Source organism: Rhinolophus sinicus, linkage group LG15 (genome assembly GCF_036562045.2).
Source record: "Rhinolophus sinicus isolate RSC01 linkage group LG15, ASM3656204v1, whole genome shotgun sequence".
NCBI lineage: Eukaryota > Metazoa > Chordata > Mammalia > Chiroptera > Rhinolophidae > Rhinolophus > Rhinolophus sinicus.
Window position 1 is genome coordinate 45,790,393 of NC_133764.1, and position 25,568 is coordinate 45,815,960.

Sequence of the window (25,568 nt, forward strand, 5' to 3'; positions counted from 1 at the left end):
AGGCAGAGGCACTGGAATATGGACCTGTGTCGAGTGAAACAGCCCAGCCCCTCCTTGTTCCCTAGCTCCAGCTGGGCTGTCAGGAGGAGGAAATGGGACTTCACATGCCCATGTGTCCTGGTCATCGGAGGTATGATAAGGGAAATCACTCTGTACCAGCAGCAAACTTGGCTTATAGTATGGATTGCTTTTGTCAGCCCAATGTGGGCTCCCCGGCAAAAACAGGACCTTAATTCTTATAGTTTCTATTTTTCAAGCCTAGAATTTTCTTGTAAGGAGTCCGTCTCTTAGAGGAAGGATTAATCTATTCTGACCTTGTCCTGAGAGTAGAGTCCAAAGAAACTGGAATCAGGTTGAGGATAACCTAACTCCCCTGTCTCTAAAGCTATCATCTCAGCAGAGCAGCAAACAGAGGAGGCCTCACTAGGGGAGACGGATATCTGTATAACAGCTGCTGAGTGCTGACTGTGGAAACGATGTGTATGCTTAGGGAGGAGGTGGCACTGGTAGGTTAATCCAAAGCAGCCACTCTCATCATGTTACTTAGTTTCAACCTTTTTGGCTTAAAATGTACATCAGTTTGAAGCCCAAGTAGGTTTGGTCATATCCTATTTGTGTGAGCCCCGGATTAAGGCAAAATGAGATGGGAAGTGCTTTGAGCAGGAGCCATAAGGAGTAAAGGGAGTTGATCCAGGCTGGGCAGCGAAGCAGAGAAACAAAAAAAGCACATGAACTGGGCAAAGGATACATTGATTTCTCTGAATATGTAAAAACAGTGCTTCAAATAAGCTATTTTACCCCACTCTAGATCTGTTTCCGGAGCCTCTAGAAAATCCTAAATAGCAGCTAAGCAATGGCTGCCACCAGGGAGCCAGAGGATAAGTGCAATTTTCATTTCCCCTTGGGATCAAATCTAGCTGAGCAAATGGCCCAGATGTAAAGGATTGGCTAGAAGGACCAGGCAGAAATCATCTGCAGTGCCAGCCACTGGCCGAGAATCAGCCAAAGTCCTAAAGCCTGCAGTGTAGTTATCTTGGGCTTTAGACCTGGTACTGTTTTTCTTTCCTGTTCCTGTTTAAAAACGTTGGGGGAAAAAAAGCCACTATAATAAATAAGCTAGAACGAACTGCCACAATCAAGAAAAAGCATTCTTTATTTTTTTCCCAATGGGATTGTTATGAGGTGCACAGTTAGCAAAATTCACATTGGCGGAGAAGCTGTGGGGTTAACTAGCCAGAGCCCAGAGCAACAACATGCTTCATCGACTTCTCTGAAAGGCCAGGGCAAGGGACCTAAATAAGTGAGAGGGCCCAGATACGGGAACCAGGGTATCGGTCCCTGAAACAGTGGGTTACCCCATTCTTTCTCCTTTTTGGAAATGGAGCACTTGCTACTCTTTCTCTGACACTCTGTGGCTGCCTCGCGTATTCACATGCAGACTTACTTCTTCCCCATTGGGTATTTGGTCTTTTTATTTTGTTCCCGTGAATGGCATCAATATCTGTCCAGTTCGCAGGTGGGCTTACTGCCATCTGTGCTGTGCCTGCCCAGGTCTGCCACTTTTAGCCTGTTTCCACCCGCTCTCACCCCTGCTGATCCTGGGACTTCTTTGATCCATGTTTTTCTCCTTCCTCATTTCCCTCCAGTAGTGTCATCTAACTCCAGCACTCTGTTACAATCTAGGATTGCTTAAAAGTAAGGGGAGCTTGAACTGACGAGAGAATAAAGCCGAGCTAAGAGAGAGCGCTCCCTAAGAAAGAAGGCTTTGTGTTTCCATGATGCCCTTTCCCCAACCCTCAGGCCCTTAATCTGCTCCGTGGCACTACCCTTTCTGGGGCGGGTTAATAGTGCTGGCTGTAAACAGCACCTCCTTTCTTTCTCAGGCTTCTTGGGAAGGAGACTGATGTGGGCCTCTTGTTACTGAGCAAGTGATTTGGAGTGGTTCTCACATCGGAACCAGAGATTCCCCCTGGCTCCAGTTGTATTGACAACAGGGTCCCTTTGATGACAGCACGGAAAGGCTAGGAGGAGGAGAATGAGCCAGTGAGATGAACTGTAGAGACTGGCAAAAGATGGAGCAGGAAGAAGGGGAGGCATTCTGAAAAAACTAGCAAGAGACAGACTCCTTAAATTAGGAGACAGGGTGTCTGGAAGGGAGAACTTGACCTTGGCCAGCGGGGGTGGGAGGTGGGGGGAGGACCTAGAGCAATTGATTGATTGCCTTTCTTTCTCTGCTCTGTGTCTGATGTTGCTTTGGATGCCAGACGATGTGGATGGAAGAGTGCTTGATTGGCTCTGCTTCAGTAGTGACGCAGGGCGGGTGTGAGGATCAATAAAGCAGAAACTAGAGATCCAAAGTCAAATGATAAGGCATTTAAAGGCATTTCAGGCACCTCTTAGAGCCATTTAAGTTTTTCCTCTGATTTATCTTTGAACTTGAATTAAGTGGCTTCATAAGATTCCTGTGGTGACCTGTATGGCCCTCTATGACCTTCAGTCCCTATGTTGCCAATGCCTTGCGTGGTTTAGTTTCTTCTTGAAAAATGGTCCTTTGTAGACTTCAGAGAATAGGGTCTCCCTATGAGAAAATGTGGGTGTGGCACTGCTGACTTCCTTTCATCCTTAACACTGGCTTTTCAGGTGACTGTCCAGACACAGATGGCTTGTGTTGAGTACTCTAGCTGGATGGGAGGGTACATTAGAAGCAGAGGGTCTGGCCTTTGTTCCCTGCAGCAGGAAGAATTGGAAGTAAAGAGAAGGTAGGACTTCTAGTTGGGGTCTGAACTGCTCCCTTGTACAATTCATCTTAAGTGAATTGACTTCCTGGCCTTGGGGAGAGGAAGCGGCCAAGTGTCTTTGACTCAGCTCTTTGGGAACACCTAGGACTTGGGAAGGACCTTGGCTTCTGAAAGCCAGCGACCTGATGTTTGACCTTCAAACTCGGAGCTGTTACTCCCAGTCCCAAGGATAGACAGGTGGAGGGGCGAATTCTTCATGTGGAGCTTTGGAAGCCACTTCTCCTTGGTCTTCAGTTAAGGAAGAAGACTTCTGAGCCTCAGCTTGTTGGAGACTTGGCCCAAGTCCTGAAGGTCCTTGTAATTCTCTGACATCTTCCAGAGTAAAAGTACTGGGTGGCTTGCTCACCTTGGGGCAGGGGCTTTTGCTTTGTGGAAGGAAACCACCTGGAGGTCTCTGGACTGAAAGGTATGGTGGGTTCTCAGGGGCTGTGCAGAAGAATATTTCTGACCAAGTTGCTGTTAAAGCCAGGAGGCCAGATTCCTCAGCTGGGGCTCCAGTTCCCTCCCCAGGACAGATGCCTGCCACGGTGCCCATTATTTTATTTCCTTCTGGATCTGTGACTTCCCATTGACACAGCTCTGCTGTCCTGCTCCCCACACTGCTTGCTTCATGGGGACTGACTTTGGATTGTTCAGTGTCCGGAGCATCAAGCTGGGGAAAGAGCCCCCCAGAACCCGTGCCTTCCCAGGGGCAGACTGTCGCCTGCTCTCTGCTGCCATTGGCTGCTGCTTTTGAAAAGTGTGCTTCAGTCCCTCCAGATGCTGCCTTTTGGAGGAACAGCTCTCCTTGCCCTTGGGGTTCTCTGTCCACGTCCTGTTCTGGGCCACCTTCCTCTGTTGCTGCTCTGCTCACCTCCCAAGGGCAGAGTTCTGCTCTGTTGGTAGAAGGAACCTCTTCCGCTTCCCACGGACACACTTCTGCTACCCTGGCCCCCACACTACCTGCTGCCTCAGAACTGCCTTTGCTTCTGTCAGAAGCTTGTGGAGCTGTTTGTGGAAACAGATGTCCACTACCATCTTGACTCTCCCAGGGACACACAGCCTCCTGCTTCCCTTCTGCCCTCTCTGGCTTTTCTGGAACTGCTACAACTTTGGGCTCCAGTTTTTCTGGGACTTTGCTCTTCTCTTGAGGTTCCCCTTTTCCACCCTGTCTTGACTCCCCTTTCTCAGGGATACTTGCAGTCACCTCCCAGGCACAGATCTCCGCTTTGGTGCTGCTGACAGGCTGAGGAACATCCGGGGCAGGAGCGTCCCATGGGCACACACTGACCAGTCTCTGGGAGCCAGCCTTTGGTTGGTCGGAGTACTGACTGTCAGATTGGGCAGAAGAGCTTGCCAGGGCCATGCTCTCCCATGGACAGATAGATTGTAGCTCATTGCTTGCTTTTTCTTCATCTTCAGTAATGACTTCTGCTTTTGAAGATGGAACTTTTTCTCGGGTTACATGTTCTTGGAGGGAGCCCATTTTGGGGTCTTGTGTCAGGTCTCCTTTCTCTGCTGCCTTGTCACTGACTTCCAAGGAATGCCACTCTGCCCCTTTGCTATTCATGCTGCTGGATGAGTCTGAGACCTCAGGGGCCTGAACAGATGGTTCCCTCAAGTCCTTCTGCCAAGGACAAATAGCTTCCTGCTCTTGACTCAGTTTTGTCTCTTTTTTTGATAGGTCTCCTTCCAGGGAGGTGAGTCTCCCCCTTTCTAGAGTTCTCTCCCTCTGTCCTACTGAATCACTCACCATCTCTTGTTCCAATCCCTTTCCAGTAGCTCCTTCATTCACTTCCCAGGGACAGATCTTGGCTTTTTCGCTGGTAGACACTTCCTCCACTTCCCAGGGACACACCTCAGCTGGCCTGTACCCCACACGGTCCAGTTCCGGGAATCTGGCTGTTGGCCTGTCACTGTCCACAATGTCTGAATGCTGAGAGGAGCCCCCTAGATCCACGCCCTCACCTGGACAGGCCCCCTTCCGCTCCTGGGATGGCCTCTCCAGCTTCTTTGGAGCAGTAACAGCTATCTCGCGGGGTCCGGAATCTGCAGAAGCCTCTCCTGTAACATTTGGCAATTTCCTAATGGTCTCAACTCCCAAGGCCCGTTCCTCCCCTGCTCCAGCACTGACCTCCGAGGGACAGATCTCTGCCTTCTCAGCAGGCAAGGTGTTCTTCAAGTCCCACGGACAGATGGCCGCAGTTTTGCTACCCACACCACCTGACGCCTGGAAACTGGCTTTGGGTCTACCTGTGTCTTGAGGACCTGGTTGTGGGGGGAAGCTGCCAGGGTGCACACCCTCCCAAGGACGGACTGCTTCCTGCTTTTGGATGTGCCCCTCAGGCTGTTCCCAAGCTGTGACATCTTTGATTGCTGATGTTCCAGGCTTTTTCTCCTTTTCCTTTTGAGGTTCTCCTTTGGGTGCCTGTCCCGATGTCCAGTCCAACGCTCTTGTTTTTTCATTCACCTCCCAAGGACAGAGTTCTGCCTTGGCAGGTGTCACTGTCTTTATCTCTGGCCTGAGGTCTTCCTGTGGACCTTCCTGTGTGGCTCTGCTTCCACCATTGCTGGAGAGTTGGCTGCCAGCTCTGGATGAGGAATTGTCTAGACATGGGCTGGAGTGCCCAGAGGCTGTGCTCTCCCAGGGACACACCAACTCCTGCTGTGGGCTAGATGTCTGCATTGCTCTCTCAGTTTGTTCCCCCATCTCTCTAAAGAGCCCTTTTCTGGAGGCTTGCCCTTCTTCCTGGAGAGGTTGTCCACTTGTCCCCTGACGCAGTGTTTCCTTCCCCACTACCTCATCACTCAACTCCCAGGGACAGATCTCTGCTTTCCTGATAGCAGGAGCCTCTCCTGCCTCCCATGGACACACCTCCGCGAGGCTACTGCCCCAACTCCCTGAGCACTTGGGGCTTCCTGGGGCCTCCGTGGAGACTGCTAAGGGGCCACGGAAATCAGTCCTCTCCCATGAACAAAGAGACTCCAAGTCGCCGCCCAGTTTCTGTTCTTTCCAGAAGGTCGCTTTCTTGGGGGTTTTCTGCTTTTCCTGGGTGAGCTTCTTCACTCCCTCCTGGGACGGTTTCTCATTCTCTCCTCCACTTTCCTCCCAGGGACAGAGTTCTGCCTTGGTGATGTCAGGTGTACAAGCTTCTGGGCCTGTGACTTCTTGCCCATGTTTCTCCACCTGTCTAGCCTCCACTCTGCCCCCTGCCTCAGACATGCACTTGATTCTTTCAGAGTCCTGAGGGGCAGACTGAGTGGACAGACCCCCGGGGTCAGCATTCTCCCAGGGACACACCACCTCCTGCCCCCTGACCAGCCTCTCTGGCTTTTTCCGAGTAACAGCAACCTCATCTTTGGACTCTGATTCTTCTGGGGCTTTCGCCCTCTCTTCTCTGGAGTAGTCTAGATCTTGTCTTGATGCCTCCCTCTTGGTGGCTCCTTCACTCACCTCCCAGGGGCAGATTTCAGCCTTGTTGCTTTCTGACTCAGTGACTTCCCAGGGGCATATCTCTGCCACCCTGCAGTCAGCACTGCCCAGAAGCTGGAGGCCAGTTTTGAGCAGTTCCCGCCTCCCTACAGGGGCTTCTTTTGCTCGCTCAGCATTTTTGTGCCCATCTGTGCCCTGCCTGACTTGCCTCAGTGTGGCAGGCCCTGTTTTACCTGCTCTCTCAACTTTCCCCTCCCCTTGACCCTGGGATATCCTCCTGCCTGGGTCTTCTTGTTGCCTGCTGCCCTCCTGGTGACAGACGTGTAGCATTCTGCTGGTGTGGGCATTCTGCTGGTTCTGGAGGGACTCTTCATTTTCGCAGGGAGCAAGGGCAGCCTGCTTACTCATCACCTTGCGCCCGCCTAGCCTGGGGGATCTGGGGCATGCCCCCACACCCTCTCCTGAAGCTCCGCCCTTCTCCCTCTCAGGACTCCCTTCCCCAGCCTCCTTCTCTCTGTGTGTGCTCCGAGAACGGGTCAAAGCTTTGATAGCCAGTCCCAGGCTGCGCACGGAACCCTGCTGAACAGGGGTCTTGAGGCTGTGGGATTTGGAGAAGAGCTTGGGCCTGTCCTCATCCACATCATCAGCTTCCCCCTGGAGACGCCTGTCCTCTGTGTCCATCCCATTCTCCCCAGCACCCCTTTTCTCTATTGCAACAGAGAGGGCCCTCCAGAGCCTGGCCCGAGCTGGGGCAGGGGAGTGGTTGCCTCGCTCTGGCCCTGAGGGACCTTCTTGAGCCAATTTTTCTTTCTTGCCTGGCAGGTCTGCGTTCTCCCATGGGCAGATGTAGGTGAGTAAGCTGGGATTTTGAGGGGGTACTGGGACTGGTGCTAGGCCAGGGGCTGGGGCCGGGGCTGGAGTTGGCATCAGAGCTGGAGCCAAGGCCGAGGTGGGAGACAGCATCTTTGGCTCTCCCAGGTAGGCCCCACACAGGACCATGACTGGTGTGGAGACCTGGTGCTGGATGGGTAGGTGAGGCAGCTTTCTCGCAGCCTCCTCCCGAAGCTTCCCAGAGGCATACCTGGTGTCCACAGTGCTGCTCTTGGCAGGGGAAGGTGGAGCTGACAGAGGGGCCCCGCATGCTCGCTCCGGCCTCCTGGCCGATGGCCTCCGAACTGGGCTCACCGAGGCCGCCTCTGCCTTCTTTCTCTCCTCTCGCTCCTTTGCCTGCCGATAGGTCTCCTCCAGATAGGCCTGGCTGGCCACAAGCAGGGCCTTTTCCCTGGAGCCGGCCATGACACTGAGCGATTTCTGCAGGGAGGCAGGCCGGGCTCTGGGGAGCCTCTCGCCTACTGTCAGGTTGTGGGCACTGGCTGACCGGAAGCCAAGGGCAGGGGGCCCCTCCACTGACTCCTGGCTCTCTGTCTGTGGGGCCTTCTTGGCCAGCTTCCTCCTCAGCAGTGAGTCGAGGAGAGGCGGGTCCTGCTCCCTGTGGTGGTCATTGTCACAGGTGCTGCGGGACTTGCACAGGGCTGGTGGCCCCTCAGGTTCCCGGAGGCTGGAGCTGAGGAGCCTACGGCGGGAGGAGCCAGGCAGGCTGCTGCGGCCCGGGGAGCCCGAGTCCCGGGAGTGCTGCCGGGCCAGGGCCTCTGGGAACTCAGCCAGGTACCTCATGAAGGAGCGGCCCAGCCCCTGGCGCCAGCTGCCCTGCTTCTTGGGCAGGTGGGGGTTGTTAGCAGCCATTTCCTTGGTCTTGTGGACCTCTAGCTGGGCATAGAGCTTTTTCAGCTCGTCCTAGGCAGGGGGAGGAGCAAGGAGAGCAAAGCTGACACTGAGATGGGTGGGCTAAATCTCTCCACCCCCTGGCTGCACTATTCTCCCCCTCAGCCCTTATTTAGACCACTTTCTCTGGGGGGTCTCTTTCCCACCAACCTGTGTCCCTTCCGTGCTTTTAAATCTCTCAAAATTCACCTCTCCATTCCTACAAGACCAGCGCCAGCCTGGGTCCCAGCCGGACCCACTCAGCTCTGAGGATGCAGTGTGTACTCCCATCTCTGGGGCACTGTGGTTTTGTGGGAAATCACCAGCTTGGGGGACAGGAAACCTGGGTTTGAGGCTGCTGACCCATCATGTGCCTTGAGGTTATTTTCTTGACCTCTCTGAGCCTCTGCTTCTATAAAATAATGATACCTGGTTGCCTAGTGTTAGCGTCTTTGAAAGGATTATATGAGATTGATGGGACTAATGGGCACGAAAAGTGCCATATTCAGGTGTAAATGATGGAATGGGTCTTTTATACTTTGGAATTCTCCCCAGAGCCAGCATAGGGAGAGTAGATTGGCCACTGCTCCACATAGTGAAGGGCCGGGGGTGGTGTAGCTGTGGCAGTGGCCTCCCTGCTGGATTGGGGTCTCAGTTCAGCCTATATCCAGGGGCCAGGGGGCAGGAAAGGCAGAGCTCAGAGGGTGAGGAGGACTTAGAGGGTGAAAGAGGCAGAGGCATTTGGGACAAGGACGGAATTGGGAGGTGTAAACAAGTCAGGTGTGGTGGGCCCAGTGGAAGTGGAGGGAATGACTAAACAGCTACCTGGGATTGTTCCTACGCTGCAGGTTTTATAAAACAATGAGCTAGACTGCAGGTCGCCTTATTTCCTACCCACTGAGCCTCTCATTAGTGTTTCCGTGACTATAATGATATCCCTAAGATGAAAAATAGTGAGGATGCTCTCCCGATGTAAGACTCAGGAAGAACTTCCTTTCTCTAGGATGGCCAGGTCCAGGGAAAGGGGATTCTGGTGTAGAAACCCTGGTAGCTACTCAAAGTCTGAACTGCCCAGCCCCAACTGACCCTAGAGTCACCAACTGTCTCGGTATGCTGGGGACTCAGGGGCTGCTTAATCTGCCCCTCATGAGGCCCCTGCTGCGTGTGAGTGGGGGACATGGGCGATTAGAGCTCCACTCATGGCTCTGCCTCTAAATTGCCAAGTGCCCTGGGTCTCAGGGCTCTGGGTTCTGGAACTTTTTGGGGCCTTCTCACTTGGGTGGCAGGGGAGGCACTTAGAGCAATGATGGAGAAGGGAGGGAGGCAAGTCTGAGGGAAAGCTAGGGGCAGCGCAGGAGTGCTCCCTGCCCACTCCCTGAAAGCTAGCGCCAAAAGGAGGCGGGAAGGGTGGCACATACCCGAATATCTCCGGGGTCCAGGCTGCGCTCGCTCCAGGCGGACGCAGTGCTGCTGTCGAAGTAGGAGCCTGAGCGTTGCAGGGCGAGCTCGTCCTCGTACAGCTCATCCACCATCTCCTCTCGGGGAGGAGCCCCTGGCTTCCGGAACTGGCCAGGGTAATGGGCATGATGGGAAAAAGACGCACTTTGGCTCCCTGTTCACACCTCCACCTGCCCCACGACTCTTCACACACACACACCCCATTCGAAATTCAGGGGTCAGAGAGTTTTGTTTCCGCTCATCCTCCCTGATCTTCTCTCGTAGCTCAAAGACCAGGGGTCTCCACCTCCTGCCCCGGCAGTTTCTAGCCACAGCCTTCAATTCCCCCACATCTCTGTAATGGCTTCTGAGCTGATTTTCAGAGTCTGCCAACCTTCAAACTGTGTTATAAGGACCCCTCCAACCCTACTTTTACTTCCCTTGCCCAGGGATTGGAGGCACAGAGACAGTAGCGTCCTGCCCCTACCCTCCCGGAAGTGGGATCTTTGCTTAGGGTCCCTGTTGATCAGAGCCAGACTCACCCGCAGGGTGTCATCCTCGCCCTGACCCAGAGAGGGCGCTGCAGCGGCAGCAGATCTACAGTGCCCCTTACAAAGGGGCTGGGGGTCTGCCTTACATCCAGGAGGGGAAGACCTCACCTTAGGGATGAAGGTCAGAGCCAGGGTGACAGTGACTGTGCCGTGGGTGTGGAAGAAGAAGAGGAGGAGGGTCCAGTCCGGGTGCAGAGAGGGAACCAGCATAAACCTGAGGGTGCAGTGGGAGGGAGATTCATGGCTGTGGGTGGCAACGGCCTCTTCCCCCTCATCTGTCTCACTAGCTCTCTTCTCCAGCCCCAGTCCTGACCTCTGTGGAGGTGCTGTGTGGGGTGAAGAGGGCACTCTTCCTTCTTCGTGCCCTCTCTAGGATGTAGGTCCTACCTCAAGGCTCACGTTAACCCCACCTCCGAGTAGCCCTCCCAGCCTACTCCAGCTCACCTTCTCTGGCTGCCTATAGCACAGACTTGTGCTGCACAACTCTGTCGTGGACCGTCCTCCACCACAGGACCAGGTCCTTCTCGACACATAGCAGTTGTGCTGCTGGGACAGCTGAGGTGTCAGGGAGAGCTGAGCATGTGTGGGAAGGAGCTTGCTCTTGTGTGCCAGGTGAGACATGAGGTGCAGGAAGGGTACCTGGGGTAGGGAGGGCACTACAGGTAGGGGGCCTTCCTTACCTTGCTGAGGCACAGCAGTGTTGTAAGGATGGCCATGAGCTGGGGGTACCCTCATCTGGGAGAGGTGAGAAGTGTTGGGGGGAGGAGGAGTGGGTAGGTGTGCCTGTCCTCACCTGGCCGCGTGGAAAGTGGCAGAGAGCAGCAGCTCGTTGTGCAGGGCGATGCCCATGTAGTGCAGCTCATGGAAAGCTGAGGGCACAGCCCGGGCGGCGTAGCAGAGGAAGCTGCCCCAGCACAGGAGCAGCATCTCAGCTGCAGGGAAGCAGGGAGGGAAAGAGCCGGCACCACCTCAGCAGCCAGGCCGCCCCTTTCTCTGCAGGGCTGGCTGTGGGGAGGCCTGGGCCAGGGCTCTGGGTACAAGGCAGGAGGAGCAGGACCAGAGGACCGCTGGGGGGGGAGGGGCAGAGCCCAGGGCCAGAGTGGGACTGGACTCAGCGGAAGCAACTCACCCCCAACCATGATATAGTCCCAGCGGTCGTGGTGGCAGAGGTAGAAGTGGCGACCCGTGGGAGTGTGGCCTCGGGTCACCAGGGGCACGTGCAGGAGGCCTCGCTCCAGGACCCACACCGTCCACACAGCCAGGAAGCCCAGCACTAGCAGCAGGAGCAGAGCCAGACGCCGCAGCAGCCGCCTACTGCTCAGGTGGGGGCCCGGCTGGGCCTTTCGCGACAGAAACAGCTGGAGCACTCTATAGGGATGAGGGTGGTGGTGGAGGGAGAGGGGCCAGGGCTCTGTCTCGGTCCATTGCTCCCCTCCCCTCCATACATACCTGTCCTCCCGTCCCTTCCATGGCTTGCTGCCTCCTCACCCTTAGAAAAGTTACATTTGGAGGGGAAGACTACAGTGATGCGGGCAGGCCTTGGGGACACAGGGGAGTGGAACTGTAAGGGCCTGACTGTGAAGAACTCCATTCCATCAATAAGCTGGGCTGCCCAGGAATAAGCAGTGTGAGAGGAAGGTCTGCCGCAGCCCCTACCTATAAAGCTTGAGTATAATGGTGCCATAGACAATGGCAAAACCCATCAGCCGGACCCAGCGGAGAGCGATGCAGCGGAATACGCTGGGCTTGAAGTACAGGATGAAGACCTGGAGAAGAGGGGGCAAAAATAACTGTTCTCTACTGCACTTCCACTATGCACCAGGCCTATGCTCATCACATTGTTGATTCTCCTAAGAGCCTTGCCACCTCCATTCCGCAGAGAAGCAGCTTAAGTATCAGAGAGGTTAGGTAATTTATCCTAAGTCACACAGTGGGTCATAAAGCTCTTTTGAGCTTGGGCTGTTTGGCTCCAGAGCTCACTAATCCAGCCTGCCATCTGTGAATCTGAATAGGGGGATTTTGAGGTCTCTAAATCTCCCCAAGATGGCAGAGAGAAGGAAGCATTCTGGGGATTGGAGGGTGCCAGGTTGGGACTGTGGGGATCCTGGGAGGTGGGGGTCAGCTCTGGCCACAAACTCACAGGGAAGTAGAGCAGAAGGAACCCAAAAAGGATGGTTTCCAGCAGGACAATTCCAGACGCCCGGATCCTCTGTGAACCCAGGAATGAGAGAGGTGTGTAAGTAGGGCAGTGAGAGGACAAAACCTGGATGATGGCACGGGTAGGTCTCGGGCCTGTTTTAGGGGTCACTCAGTGGCCCTGGGCTGAGGCTTCACCCTGTAACCTTAGCTCTGCCTTTCATCCACAGCCACGCCCCCACTCACACCACAGGCTCTTAGCTTCACTAGCACTAAGCTTGGCTAAGGCCCAGGTTTCCCACAGCTTCCACCACCCCAGCCCTATTCCCCTCCCACCCCAGCCTGGGCCTTGCTGCAGACCTGGGCTCAGATCAGAGGCTGCTGGAGCTAGAAGGGACCTCACGCGTTCCTCCAAGCTTTGGGTCAGACTGCTCCCTTGTGTAGATACCCCCTTCCCTGCCTGATGACCATCTAGGTGACATTCAAGCCTGGGTCAAGTGTCACAGAAAGTTTCCCATGCCAACTCAGGCAGGACAACTGGGTCCTTTCTTTGAGCAGTCACAGAAACTGACACACATACTTCCATCCTCGCCCCTGTCTTACCGTGTTTTATTTACATGTCTCCTTCCTCCACCTGGGAGCTCCATAAGGGTCAAGATCACTTCCCCTAGTACCTACTCACTGTTTTGAATCAAGTCCAGTGCCTTCATTTTACAGGCAAGGAAACAGGCCTAAGGGGTGAGACCACTGCCTAATCAAGACCACTTCTCCTAAATTCTGGTCTTAGGTAGCCTCTGGTCTCTCCCGTTGATGCTAGGGACTCAAGATGGGTAGGACGTAAGTGCAGGAGAGAGATGTGGGGCCTTCCTTGCCTTGCTCTGTCGGCAGCGGTAGGAGGCCAGCATGCTCAGGAAGATGACCAACATGCAGCAGGCCTGGCAGGCCAGCACTGCTGCCCGGAGTGCCAGGGCCTCCTCCACCAGGCAAGGTGTGGCATCCATGCAGCTGGTGCAGCCATCAGCACATGGCTGGCACCGCAGCAGCCTCCCAGCGCTGCCTTGTGGGGACCCAAATTGCCCAGTAGGCTGGGCAGCACTCTCCTCTAACCCTATAAAGAACAGGATGGGTAAGGGAAGAGGGGCAAGGCTGAGGCATACTGAGATCTCAGTCTTCTCTCCCAGTGTTCACCACAGCCTTCTCCCTGCGTTCCTATGGTGGCCTCTGGGATAGGATCAGAGGGGAGAAATGAGGAAGTGGGTAGTCCCAGTGGAGGGTAGGGTTAACAAGAAGAGGTGATGTCAACCCAGGGCTCATTGCAAGGTCAACTTGCAGCAGATTGGTGTGTTCTGGGCTCATTCTCCAAAGGCACAGTCAACCCCAAACTGGATCCTGCCTGCCTCTTCCGCTTCTCTCGACCTTCTGCCTTTGCCCCACAAGCTTCCTCCCAGTGTCTCACCCCATTGCCTGCCTAGCCCTCCCCACAGTTACATACCCCTGGAGCGGCTTGCCCCATAGAAGCCAGGTCTGCAGCGACAGAGGTAGCGGCCAAGGACAAAGCCCTGACTCTCCAAAGGAACGCACTGTGGGAATGACGAACACAGTAAGTATCTGTGTGGGGCTTTCCGTCCTGGGAAGAGATGGAGGGTCCACCACCTTCCTATCCAGAGCACCTGGGTCCGCACTAGGGAACTCACCAGAAGCCCTCCCTAGTCCTAGGGAAGGCTTCTGTCTATGGAAACCATACTCTATCCCACCCTCAACGCCTCTCTTCTCAAGAGACCCCCAATCAAAGAGTATGGAGATAGAGCACCCTTTTATTCAAACCAGTAGTGCCAGGAGCCTCACAGGTCCCATTTCCCAGCTAGAGTGAGATGCTTGGGGGAGGTGGAAGTGGGGAGAACTCTGAGCCCAGCCACAGCGTGTGCCTACATCCTGCTTCAAAGAGTCCCCATCAGCGTCCCTCTTTGGCACATAGGTGGGTTGAAAAGGCTCCTACAGAGGAGCTGCTTCCTCCATCAGGGGCCATCTGGCACTGGACTGCTTTCCCCAGCCCTAATGCCAGGCTAATGCCAAGCTGGTGGGATGCCAAGGCCAACTCTTTATTCCACCTCCGCCCATTAATGTGTACCTAGCAGGGGACAGCGCAGACCTCAGAGCCAGGAGGGGAAGATGAGCACGTGGATGAGCTGTAGGGAGTGGTGAGGAACAGACAGCATAGGGCAGAGGAAGGTGAACCCCAGGAGATTCCATATCTATCTCAACGGTCACCTAGAAGGCTTAGAGGGCGGCGCCTCTGAAACCGTGGCCCAGTTACCCCTCTTGCCAGGACCACTGAAATATGCTCTGCTCCTGCCACAGTCTGCACAGTCAGACAAATACCTTCCCAGAGATGTGAGTGTGGCTGGGTTTTAAAGTGCACTGGACACTGCGAGCCCTTCCCCATCCCCGGACTTTTAGCTCCAAACACATGTGCTCTGAAGAGCAGGCTGCAGGGCTCGGCTTGGCTTTGGTTCAGCTCAGGAACAAGCACGCAGCCAGTGTAACTGTGGAGCAGATTAGTGCACTGGCCTCCCAGTTCCCCACTACTGGACTTACAGGATTACCAGCCATTGTTTTCCATTATCCAGATTCTTCTGCATCTATGGCTTTGATTCCACCAGCATCTGGCCTGGGTTCCATCACCTATACCAGTCCCAGAGCTCTTCAAGCTCCTTCCTTGGTTAGAGTCCTCCCACACCCTAATCAGCAATTCCACTTTTTTCAACGAACACCAAATGAGCATCCTCTGTGGGCCAGAAGGAGCCTGGAGCTCTGTTGACATATATGACAGTGCGGTCCAGGAGAAGGGGAAAGGATGATTAATAGGGGCTCAGGAGATTGTCCTGGGGAGGGATCCTGGAGCACCCAGTACCAGAAAGGAGAGCAGACAGGGAGGCACACAGATTTCAAGGCAATGAGAGTGGCTGTCTTGGGTAGAGGGTGGGGGTTGGCTGTAAGTGTCCTCACTTTTAAAAAGTCTGGTAGCTCATCTTTATCTCATCACTAGGTTCTCCCCTGGAGCCCTGAGAGGCTGGTGTGCCTCCTGGGAGCTGGGTGGTGGCAGTGGTGGGTAAGGGCCCCCCACCATCCTTACCTGGGTGCTGTTGAGATCACACAGGTGCGTGTTAGAGTACCAGCCTGGGCCACTGGCACACTGATTGATGTCCACGCTCTGAAGATCTACGTCCAGCCGCACCTGCCCCCTAGGGCAGTGAATTTGCAGTTAAGGGCACAGCAGAGGATGCCAAGGTGGATGTGTGTCCTTGTGCCCCAGACTATGGGCAACACAAGCTCTACAGACTTCAGCACAGTGGCTGCAGTGTGTGGAGAGAGGGCCACATGCATTCCATTTCTCCAGTGTTACTAATCTTCACGGTCTCTGGGCAACAATTCCTCTCCCCATAGGTTGTTCCCCCCACCCCTCAGCTTTTCAGCATCCTAGCATTTCCTGGTTTCTGTCAATGGGTAGAGGGAGGGGGCAGGTCAAGACATGTGGGAACTGGGGCTCTGAGGATCAGTCTGAAGGGGATTTTCATACTTCCCCACTGCATACACACACACACACACACAGGGGAGCTCAACTATTTATCACCCCTCATTCTGCCCAAACCAGGTTTGACCTGATCACAGCAAAGGAGCTATGGAGTGGAGGAGCCCGGAGTTAGAGGGGCCTGACCCAAGGGCTCCCAAACCTGCACTGGCTGAGTAGGGAAAGAGCTGATCCTGCCATGAGCAGGGGAACACTGCTGGGGACAGTGAATGGGGGACACATAGCTGGAAAAACAATCTTGATTGTTGAGTATCTTGAAGTATTGTGCCCATTTGCAGCCTCCTTCCACCAGGACTCCCAATCAGTCTTTACTCTGGATGAGGGGAGTCAGTTATTTGAGGAGTGTCACAGGCTCCTGGGTCAGGACAGGCACGACTTGATGTAAGAATATAGACATTGGGAGTGACCCTGGGGACCTGGCCAACTCCTAGACAGAAAGGGCAATGGTTCCAAGGCCCTCCCCCCACGAAGTTTCCTTGCCTTGGAGAAGCCTCCTTTTATAAATCTGGATTGCTAGAGAGCAGTGGGTTTAACTCCTGGAATGCTCACCTGGCTCCTCCAAGACACCCGCCTGGTGCATGGATTGTCACTGTCATCCACACCAAACCCTCTCCAGCTTCTTATACCCACTCCTCAGACCTGGGGGCCAAGACCTATGCTTGGCTATACCCACACATCTGTATACACATATGTGTCTACCTCTGTGTAAATGGACTGATTCATACACAATATATACACTCACACCTGTATATTAACACTTGTAATTACAGGTTCCCAGAGTCGACTGCAAATACTACACTGCTGAATGCAAATACACATATCAGTGCCCCACAGATACACACGTGCATGCTGAGTGGCTGGACTTGGGTTCCCCCACCCCACATACCCACATATGCACTGAATCCTGCACAAACCCACTTACCTGACCTCCGGGTTGAGGTCTGGCTTGAGTCCATAGAAGGTGGCCGAGAGTGTGATAAGCCAGCCAGGACGGAGCTGGCCCTGCTGGCATTCCAGGAAGGGAGGAGACAGCCTCACATGCTGCATGTCCCCCACGTATCCATCCCCCCGTGGCCACTTGGGGCTTCCCAGGCTTCCTAGGTCATTGGTCAGCACCCGTTTTTGCAGGGCAGGGATGTCAAGGGCCCCGGTTAGGCTCTCCTCCTGCACCCTGTTCCCAGACAAGTCCTGGAGAAGGGTCTCTTCCCCCATTCGGGTGGCCTGCAGGGCTAGCTGCAGGTGGCTGGCCCCTGGTGGAGGGTTAAAAGTCAGCAGAACCCGGTATGCTCTTGGGTCCCCCTCAGCCACGCTTCGGACCAGCGCCTGGTACCACTCCACATCCTCCGCCACGCTGGACTCGCGGATGTCGTTGGCTTGTAGAAGCATGTTGAGGAAATTGGCGGCCTGGGCAAGGGTGCCCGCTGCCCTCTGTAGGATTGGTAGGAGCTCTGGTCTGGCTCCTGCCCCCCGGGCTTCATAGCGCTCACTGCAATTAGCCCCCAACAGCTGTTGGGAATCTCCAGAGTAGAGAAAAGCCAGGGCTGCTTCAGCACCCTCTGGGGGCACCCACATGGGTATAGATCCCGCCTTTACTTGGGAGGACCGCGGGGGCAGAGAGCGGAGGGGCCGCGGATCCCCCAGAGCCCAGCCACAGAGGAGACAGCAGCCCAGCAATCCCAACACAGGAGGTGGCATGACCACCTCCCTGGTGCCCACCCGCGGTGCAGGCCTCAGGGCCACGGGAGTCCAGGCTGCACGGGGGATTCGGTGGCGCAGGAGAGCCCAGGCAGAGGCTGGCCGCAGGCTGGGGCTGCCTGCCTCCCTGCCTCCTATCCTCACTTTCTCTTCCTCTCTCCCTCTATGTCTCGTCTTCTGCTGTCTTGCCTGGTTTTTATTCTAACGTCATCAGCTGGCTTCTGGACGTAAGCATGAGGGCTCTGCCCCCTCCTCTCTCAGTGTGGTCACCCACTGCAAACCCTCTTAATCCTGGCATACCACTCTTCCCTCCCCCTCTTATTCAGTATCTAGGCTCCCTCCCCCATTCTCCACCCCACATATGCTCCAGAGAGAGATAGGTGGGAGGGCAGAGGAAGGGACCAGTCATTCTCCCTCCCTCCCGCCTTCCCTCCCTCCTTTCCTCTGCCCTTTGCTCCATTAGGAGAAATGGGCAAATCCAGGATGGGGCACCATAGCAACCGCAGATGAGCCCGTGCCCCTCTCTCCACCCCTCTGCTCCACTTAGCCTCCTGGCAGCAATTGCGATGGGCATGATAAAGGACAAAGCTGCATCTCTTGGCAATCTGCTCTGGCTGCCTGCACCCCTCTGACACCAGGCTGCCAAAATGGAATTTGAGATTGGGGATGGCGAGGGTGGGAAAGAGCCTAATGTAACCATAATCAATCTTTGTACAGACTGTGGCAGTTCATAAAGTGTTTTTCATGTGCATTATCTCAATGAATCTTCCCCACAACTACATATGATGAATATTCCTATCCCCATTTCACAGATGCAGGCACTGAGGCTCAGAGACTCTCCCAAGATCACCTAGCTGCTCACTTTGAGTTGAGACTCAAACCCTGAGCTCTGACTCCCCTACCATGCTCCATCAAACCACCACCACCACTGTGTTATTCAACCTCAGAGACCTTAAGGATTAAGGAGGAATAGATCAAGCCCAGCGAGGCAAAGGGACTTCCCTGGGACCACACTGCTTTTTGTGAAGAAATGGGAGTCTCCACTAGGGGATCCCTCCTCCTGCACCACAGAGTAGCAACCACAGCCAAAGGGGTAGGGGGAGGACGGGGAAGGAGAAGAGAATGAACAAAGTTTTGCCTCTGCTTCCACCTTCATTTTGTCATCCTAAGCCCTGTCTTCTTTCTTCGTGAAACCTGTGCCTAAGATCTCTGGTTCTTCCCGGTTTTCTTACGGCTCCTGCCCTTCTCTCTGTTGGACAAGATAACTGGAGGCCCAGAGTTAGCACCATCTCAGGCAGCCTCCCTGGATCAGAAGGGTGTGGATTCTTGCAGGTAGCCACAGAACAAAGCCCCTGCCTTCTTCCCCTTCCCTCGTCCATCACCTTTCCATAGCAGATGCGCTCCCCACTCACCCCTCGATCTGGCCCCATATACATGCTGTCTTTTGGCTCCTTCCCTTCTATTCCCCTCCCCCACAACCTTTGATGTCCCAGATCACTGAGTGTATGTAGCACGGGACGGGTGATGGTTGCTAAAAACTTCCCTTGCGTTACAGGTGGCCTCTGCAAACAATCCTGCTTTGGAACCCTAAGTGGGAATGTAAGAGGTGGGAGGAGGAGAAGAGGGCTAGAGGACAAACCTCCAGCAGAATCCCTAGGGTGTCAGAACTAGAAATGCCTACAGCCCATACAGTTCTCTAATGGAGAAGGAAACTAAAACTAAAACTGAATGGCAGCAAAGTGACCTTCTCAAAGCCACAAAGCCAGTGAGTGGTCATGAGGTCAGACCTGTGTCACACATCCACAGCTCTCTCCTTGGCCTGTCTCATTCTGTGTGCTAACAAAGAGGGACAGAGGGGGCAAGTGACCCATTCCACTTTCTTGGTATTATCAGTTATGGTGGGTTAGATGAAGGCCAACAAAACACACTAGGTGAATACATACATAATAGTAAGTTGTTTTTTTCCCCCCAAGAAGCTTTTCATAATAATAACAACTAACACATGGATAGTGTTTAAGCATTCACATGTAAATTTCCATTTAATCCTCGCAACAGCCCTGTGTGGGGGGCGAATTATGATTGACCTAATTTTACAAATGAAACACACATTCAAAGATGTTTAGTTATTTGCTCTTGGTCATTCATCCAGGAAATGGCATGATTAGGACTCAAACTAAATGGCAAGCTCCAGAGGGACAGAAACGAGGCCTATCTCACTCATCACTGCACCCCCAAAGCCTGGTTCACTGCTGAATGACTAAGTGAACCCATCAGGACTGGTTTAGAGTCTCTGAATTGCTCTTCACGAACCTTTTAAACTAGGATCCTCCCACTGCAGGGACCACTTACACAGCCCTCAGGGAAAAAGGTATGTGTGGACGCAAAACCTGCTCACAAACACACACCACCCCAACTCACAAAGATATACTTCCTTTGCTTGGAGCTTACTTTTCGATAGTTTTTCTAGGATCTGGGCTACAGGTCTGGACATTTAAGGGCATGGAGAAAGGCAGCATTCCTTAACCTGCCTTAGAAAGAGCATGTGTGCATTCTCTTGTGCCTCTGTGTGCTCTGGGCAGGTGGTGGACATAGTCTCCCTCTGGGGCCAAAAAAGTAGCTGGACAGCAGAGGGCGCTGCAGAGCTACAGACCTTGCATTCACCGGCCAGTTTTACAGACAGCCGGGGATCTTGGGTGGTCGTCTTAGGACTCAAGTGTTTTGTGATCCTATAGCAGTTTCTCTTTTGTCCAGAAACCTGAGTGACTTCTGAGAGGTAGCTGAGGGAGAGAGCGTGGGGAATAAAATCTTTGGAGTCAGAGCTGGTTTTGAATACCACTATACCTTTTTGAACTATGTGATCTTGGGTGAATTACTGAGCTTCAGTTTCTCGAAACATGGGCAAGGAAGCATATTAATGCTGTTGTGCTGAATTAGAGATGAATTTGTTTCAGGAGCCTCTAACACCGTGTGAGGTTGAATAAGCATTCCACGCTTATTATCAAGGGTCTAGTCTGTGCCGGGCACAGTCCTTGGCACTGGAAAGTCCCTGACGGGCAAACGTGGCCCCTGCCCTCAGGGAGCTTACAGCTTAGTAAGGAAGACAGACTTTAATCAAATAACCCCACAGATCAATGACAAATTACATCTATGCAATTAAATGAAACAAAGGAGTGTGGTCCTGGGGCTTGGTGAGAAGGAAGTGCCCAGGCAGGGAGATTTCCTTGAGGTAAAGAGCAGTGAGTTCAATCTGAAGAATGCATAGGAGTTTATTAAGCAAAAAGAGAGGGAAACAGCCTTTCAAGAAAAGGGAATAGCTTGTGCAATGGCCACATGTGGCAAACTTGACACAGGGCTAGTGGAACAGCAGAGGAGAGAGGAAAAGGGGGACACCAGAGGGCTCCTTAAAGAGTTTTGTCTTTAACCTAAGAAAAACGGGAAACCATTATAATCACGGACTGTGGACAAATGTCCATTTTAAAAAGGTGTCTCTGGCTACAGAACTCATAGTAGACGCTCCACCCTCTTCCCTTTGTTGCACCCTCAGGTACCAAAGTTGCTAAGTTCTGCTGGCTGCTCCTTCACTTTTTACCCCTTGCAGCGCTAAACATTTTCCATGGGATGATTGCAATGGTTTCCTAACTGGTCTCCCTGCCTCCAGTCCAACCTCCTCTACACAACAAACTTCATCTTATTTGATCTTCACAATATGTCTGCAAATAAGCAAAGGAGCAATCCTTATCCCTATTTTGCAGATGAGAAAACTATAGTACTATGGAGCTGGCTCAGACAGGCTTTTGAAAGCCAATTATTAAAGTTTCAGGAATTTTGCAAGCCAGTTGCTAAACACAGCCACTGTTAAAAATTAAATTATACAAACTTATAATTAAATAAGTGATATTAAAGACAAAGGTAATAAATTCTCAAAACTCATCACTTAATAATTTCACTATTTACCTACGCTCTTGGTGTTATTTGTTATTGTATATGATGGAACTACTACATAACGGTATGCTACTGCTCACCTCTAACTTCGTGTTCAGTAGAGTCAGGTTGGTAGATTGAAATGACCATGGAGGCAGTGTTTACACCATGGAAATTGGCAAACCCTACAAATCAGGACCTTGAGATTTATTGTTTTGTTGATTATCTAGATTTAAGAATGTGATGGAGAAAATGTTCATTATTCAGATTTAAATTTAATGCGTGACCTCTGCAGCTATTACATTCTGGATTGCACAAAAATTGAGAACATATTCTTTCAGTATTTGAAAACTGTTTTCTGATTCAGCAAAGAAGTCACTCCCAAAATTGAACTTTCCTCTTTCATTGACATAGAGAAAAATATTAACCAACATTCATGTCATAATTATACTCCTTGGTCAACTGAAACCCATTCAAGAGGCAAAAATCAATGAAAGTATTCTGTGACAATCTCTTGGTTACGTGGAATTTTCAATTGTATATTATTTTTTGTAAGTCATCAGTTAAATTTGATAAACGTATGTACCGGTATATGTGCATACGCCCCTTTTCCCCCAGAGCTGTTCAACATTTATCAGCACACCACTGGGTCTAGAACACATTATTCATGTGTCATTACCTAAATATTCACTAGATGCCAGGGGAATAGTTTGTCAATGAAGAAATGACACGGCCAAGGTCACACATCACAAGCGGCACAGGCGGGACCAGAACCAGAGTTACTCCCAAAGCCAGCAGCTCTCTCCCAGTCCGCGCTTCCCAGGGCCGCTCCATCTCACCCGGAGGGATGGCTCCCGCCTGAGCGCCCGGGAAGTGAAAAGCAAGGGTCGGGGCAGGAGACCAACAACCAGGCGAGAAGCAGCTCGCGGCCAATAGCTGCCCAGGCCGCGCGTAACGTCACGCTCCGTGAAGGCCCGGCACCGGCACACCCGGAGGAAAGGGGCGTGGTCACCGCCTCCCGGAAGTGACGCCATCCGTGGGCAGTCCTCCGCGGCGGCGGCGGCGCGCGGCCTGGGCTCGCGCTGGGCTCCGCGCGCCCCCCGCCCCCTCTATGAGGCAGAGGCCGCGGCGGCCGTTAACGCTGTCGCTCCGGGGCCGGTGGCGGGCGGGGCTCCGGCGGGGCTCGGCCTAGTCCCCCCCCCAGCCCGGCTCCCAGCCGCCCGCCCTCCCTCCCTCTCTCCGATGCAGGGGGCCGAGCTCCGGGATGGCGAGGCGGCGGCGGCGGCGGCCGCTTCGTACCGTGTCCTGAGCCGCCTGCTCGGCTATGGAGAGGCGGCCCCCGAGCCAGGCCCACCGCCGCCGCCCCCGGGCCATGGCCCCCCGCCGCCACCCTTCCTCGCGCGGCCGGGTCCGCGGAGCTCCCGGCCGCCGCAGCTGATGGTGTTCCGCAACGTGGGTCGGCCGCCGGAGGAGGAGGACGCCGAGGCGGCCCCGGAGCCGGGACCCTCGGAACTGCTGTGTCCCCGGCACCGCTGTGCCCTGGACCCCAAGGCCCTGCCCCCGGGGTTGGCGCTCGAGCGGACCTGGGGCCCGGCTGCTGGACTAGAGGCGCAGTTGGCGGCTCTGGGGCTCGGGCAGCCGGCGGGGTCGGCGGTCAAGACGGTCGGTGGGGGTTGCTGCCCGTGCCCGTGCCCCCCGCAGCCGTCCCTTCCGCAGCCCCAACCGCCTGCTGCCGCCCCGCAGGCCGGGGAGGATCCCACGGAAACGAGCGACGCGCTGCTAGTCCTGGAGGGCTTGGAATCGGAGGCCGAGAGCCTGGAGACGAACAGCTGCTCGGAAGAGGAGCTCAGCAGCCCGGGCCGCGGAGGAGGAGGGGGCGGCCGGCTTCTGCTGCAGCCCCCAGGCCCCGAATTACCCCTGGTTCCCTTACCGCTGCAGGACTTGGTGCCACCAGGGCGCCAGAGTAGAGGGGAGCAGCAGCAGCCGCCTCCCCCGCCCCCGCCCCCTCCCGGGCCCCTCCGGCCACTTGCAGGCCCTTCGCGGAAGGGCTCCCTCAAAATCCGTCTCAGTCGCCTCTTTCGCACGAAGAGCTGCAACGGTGGCACTGGTGGTGGGGATGGAGCCAGCAAGAGGCCTTCTGGAGAGCTGGCTGCTTCAGCTGCGAGCCTGACAGACGTGGGAGGCTCCGCCGGCCGGGAGCTGGACGCGGGGAGGTGAGACTGGCTTGGGGGGGAGGGGGTGCGGCTGGCTGACAAACTTCCTTTTCTTGTTTCATTTCCCTTTTATTCTGCTAACAAGATCCTGACAGTTCTTATGATACGGTCTTCATAAGGAGGCAGAGACTTGGGGCTAAAGGTGGTGACATAGCTCATTAGGTCAGAGCTAATTAATTATGGGAGACAGCTTTCACTCTAAGAGTCCACTCCCTGTGACACTTGTCAGCCGGTTATTAGCATCTCTCTAGTTCAGAGATGATTTGAAACCATTCCCCCTCCCCTCCCCTGGCCCAGCTTTTAAAGTTTTTGCAAGATGTCTGTCTACCATTACCCCTGGCAGGGAGGTTGCTGGAAAGGTTTGGCCTGTGGGACAAAAAATTGGTGTTGCATTTTGACCACCTTGCTTACTATTTCTGTTACCAGCACCCCACCTCTTTCACACGGATGCATACAAATGATGTGACGAACTTGTGCAATTGCAGGCCCACAATCAATTGGGCATCTCTATTCAGTTTTCATGTTTTCCTGATTGGTCTCTTAGATGTACTTGGTATCTCAATCCTGTGTGCTGACTGCTGTCAGTGAGCATAGAAAATAGCTTTGCTCTCAAACCCATGTGAGAAGTGTGAGGCACAGGCATTGGTACATGAGTTCTGGCCAATTGATGAAACTTCCAAACTTAGACGTCGAGTTTTCCTGCATTTCTGAAGGGTACACTGCTCTCTGACCATCCAGTGTTAGATCTGCTTATTGGTTTAGAAAGCTGTCAACTTCTGTGTCCATGAATGGAGACTTCCCTTGTGGTAACTGCCATTGTAGTTTGTGCTGCTGAATGGATTCTTAGAAAGATTGGAATTGGTTTTGGTGCAGCTCATGTGATAGATTCTTGAGACACAGCCCAAGGCTGAAGAACAGGTAGATGAATAAATTGAGAACTTTGTGCTCCAGGATCACGTGGGGAGCTTTGGGGAAAAGATCAGTATGCCTGATGGCCCACCAATTTGAATTTTTAAAAAACTCCCCCATTGATCCTGAAGTGTGACCTGGACTGGGAACCATTCACCCATGGCCTTCTCTTTTCATGGGAGTTTGGATGCTCCAAAAGGAAAGTGTGAGGGCAGGTTGGCTTTGCTACCCTTTCTGAACATCTGTGCCAGGGGCTCATCTTGGGAATTGGATCAAACCCAAACTCCCTAAAGAAACCAGTACGTTGATGCGTGTTGCCCCTTCTGGTGGACCTATGTTTCTGCATTTGCCTCCCAGTGAATTCATGCTCAGATCTTGAAAAGTGTGTGGCTGCTAAAGCAGCTTTTTTGTTGTTGTAGGCTCTGCATTTGATGCTCCACTTAACCAATATAGATGAAATTTTCATCAGATGGGGGAGGGCAGAGTTGAAGCTGTGGGTAATGACATAGGCTAGATTACTGATTTTCTTGTGGTCTGTCTTGCCTTTGTTCCATATTGACCAGGACTTGGTCTAAGATTCTAGAACCGCCAAATATGAGGTGTGGCGTGAAATTAGCTGCTCCATCTAATAGATTAGGAAGAGGAAAAGTCATATAACATTATACGGTTTTTTGCCTTTGGAAGCAGAATTTAATGGTCATTGGCTGCTCTGTCACCAACCCTCCCACTAAGCACAATACAGATTGCTGCTGCTGAGCAAATTGGGCTCTTGCTCTGCAAAGCTTAGTTCAGGGCACTGGAGAATTACATTTTTTGGTCCAGGGGCTTTTCTGATGAATTGGAGAAAAGCTAGATATTTGTGTACGAATGTTTGGTTGACTGCTATTAGGAGGCAACATGTTGGTTGGACAGAGAATGGGAACATCTAGAGTCCATTTAGAACTCCAGCATCAGCTGTGGGATGCGGGCCAATTTTGTCGTCTTCATGCTTCCTCCTTTTTATTCATCAGTAAAATGGGAGTGATTCCTGTCTTCTTCCTGTCCTAATAGGAATAGAGTGAAGACAAGAGAAATTGAGATGGAATATTTTGTGCTTTTGGAGAAGTAGTAAGATTGAACTGATTTTTTTTTTTTTTTTTTTTTTTT

At 53.4% G+C, this 25,568-nt stretch overlaps 2 protein-coding genes across 4 annotated transcripts in view; one reads left to right on the forward strand and one right to left on the reverse strand.

The window, feature by feature from the left end:
- GPR179 (G protein-coupled receptor 179) lies at positions 1 to 22,334 on the reverse strand. Its single transcript, XM_074319373.1, has 12 exons — positions 22,140 to 22,334; positions 16,607 to 17,580; positions 15,229 to 15,337; positions 13,588 to 13,675; positions 12,968 to 13,203; positions 12,100 to 12,168; positions 11,616 to 11,725; positions 11,089 to 11,327; positions 10,753 to 10,891; positions 10,068 to 10,173; positions 9,390 to 9,536; positions 1 to 8,004 (listed from the first exon to the last, which is right to left on the reverse strand). The coding sequence occupies exons 1-12, from the start codon at positions 22,332 to 22,334 to the stop codon at positions 2,950 to 2,952; spliced, it is 7,467 nt and encodes a 2,488-aa protein (XP_074175474.1). The 3' UTR covers positions 1 to 2,949.
- The window catches only part of SOCS7 (suppressor of cytokine signaling 7), a 27,674-nt gene continuing 24,422 nt past the window's right edge, over positions 22,317 to 25,568 (forward strand). Inside the window, exon 1 of one of the 3 annotated variants that reach the window (XM_074320530.1) lies at positions 22,317 to 23,513. In XM_074320530.1, coding sequence (XP_074176631.1) covers positions 22,543 to 23,513 — 971 coding nt within the window. In that variant the 5' untranslated portion in view covers positions 22,317 to 22,542. The remainder of the gene's footprint in view (positions 23,514 to 25,568) is intronic. The other 2 variants (XM_074320529.1, XM_074320528.1) reach the window with 2 other exon arrangements.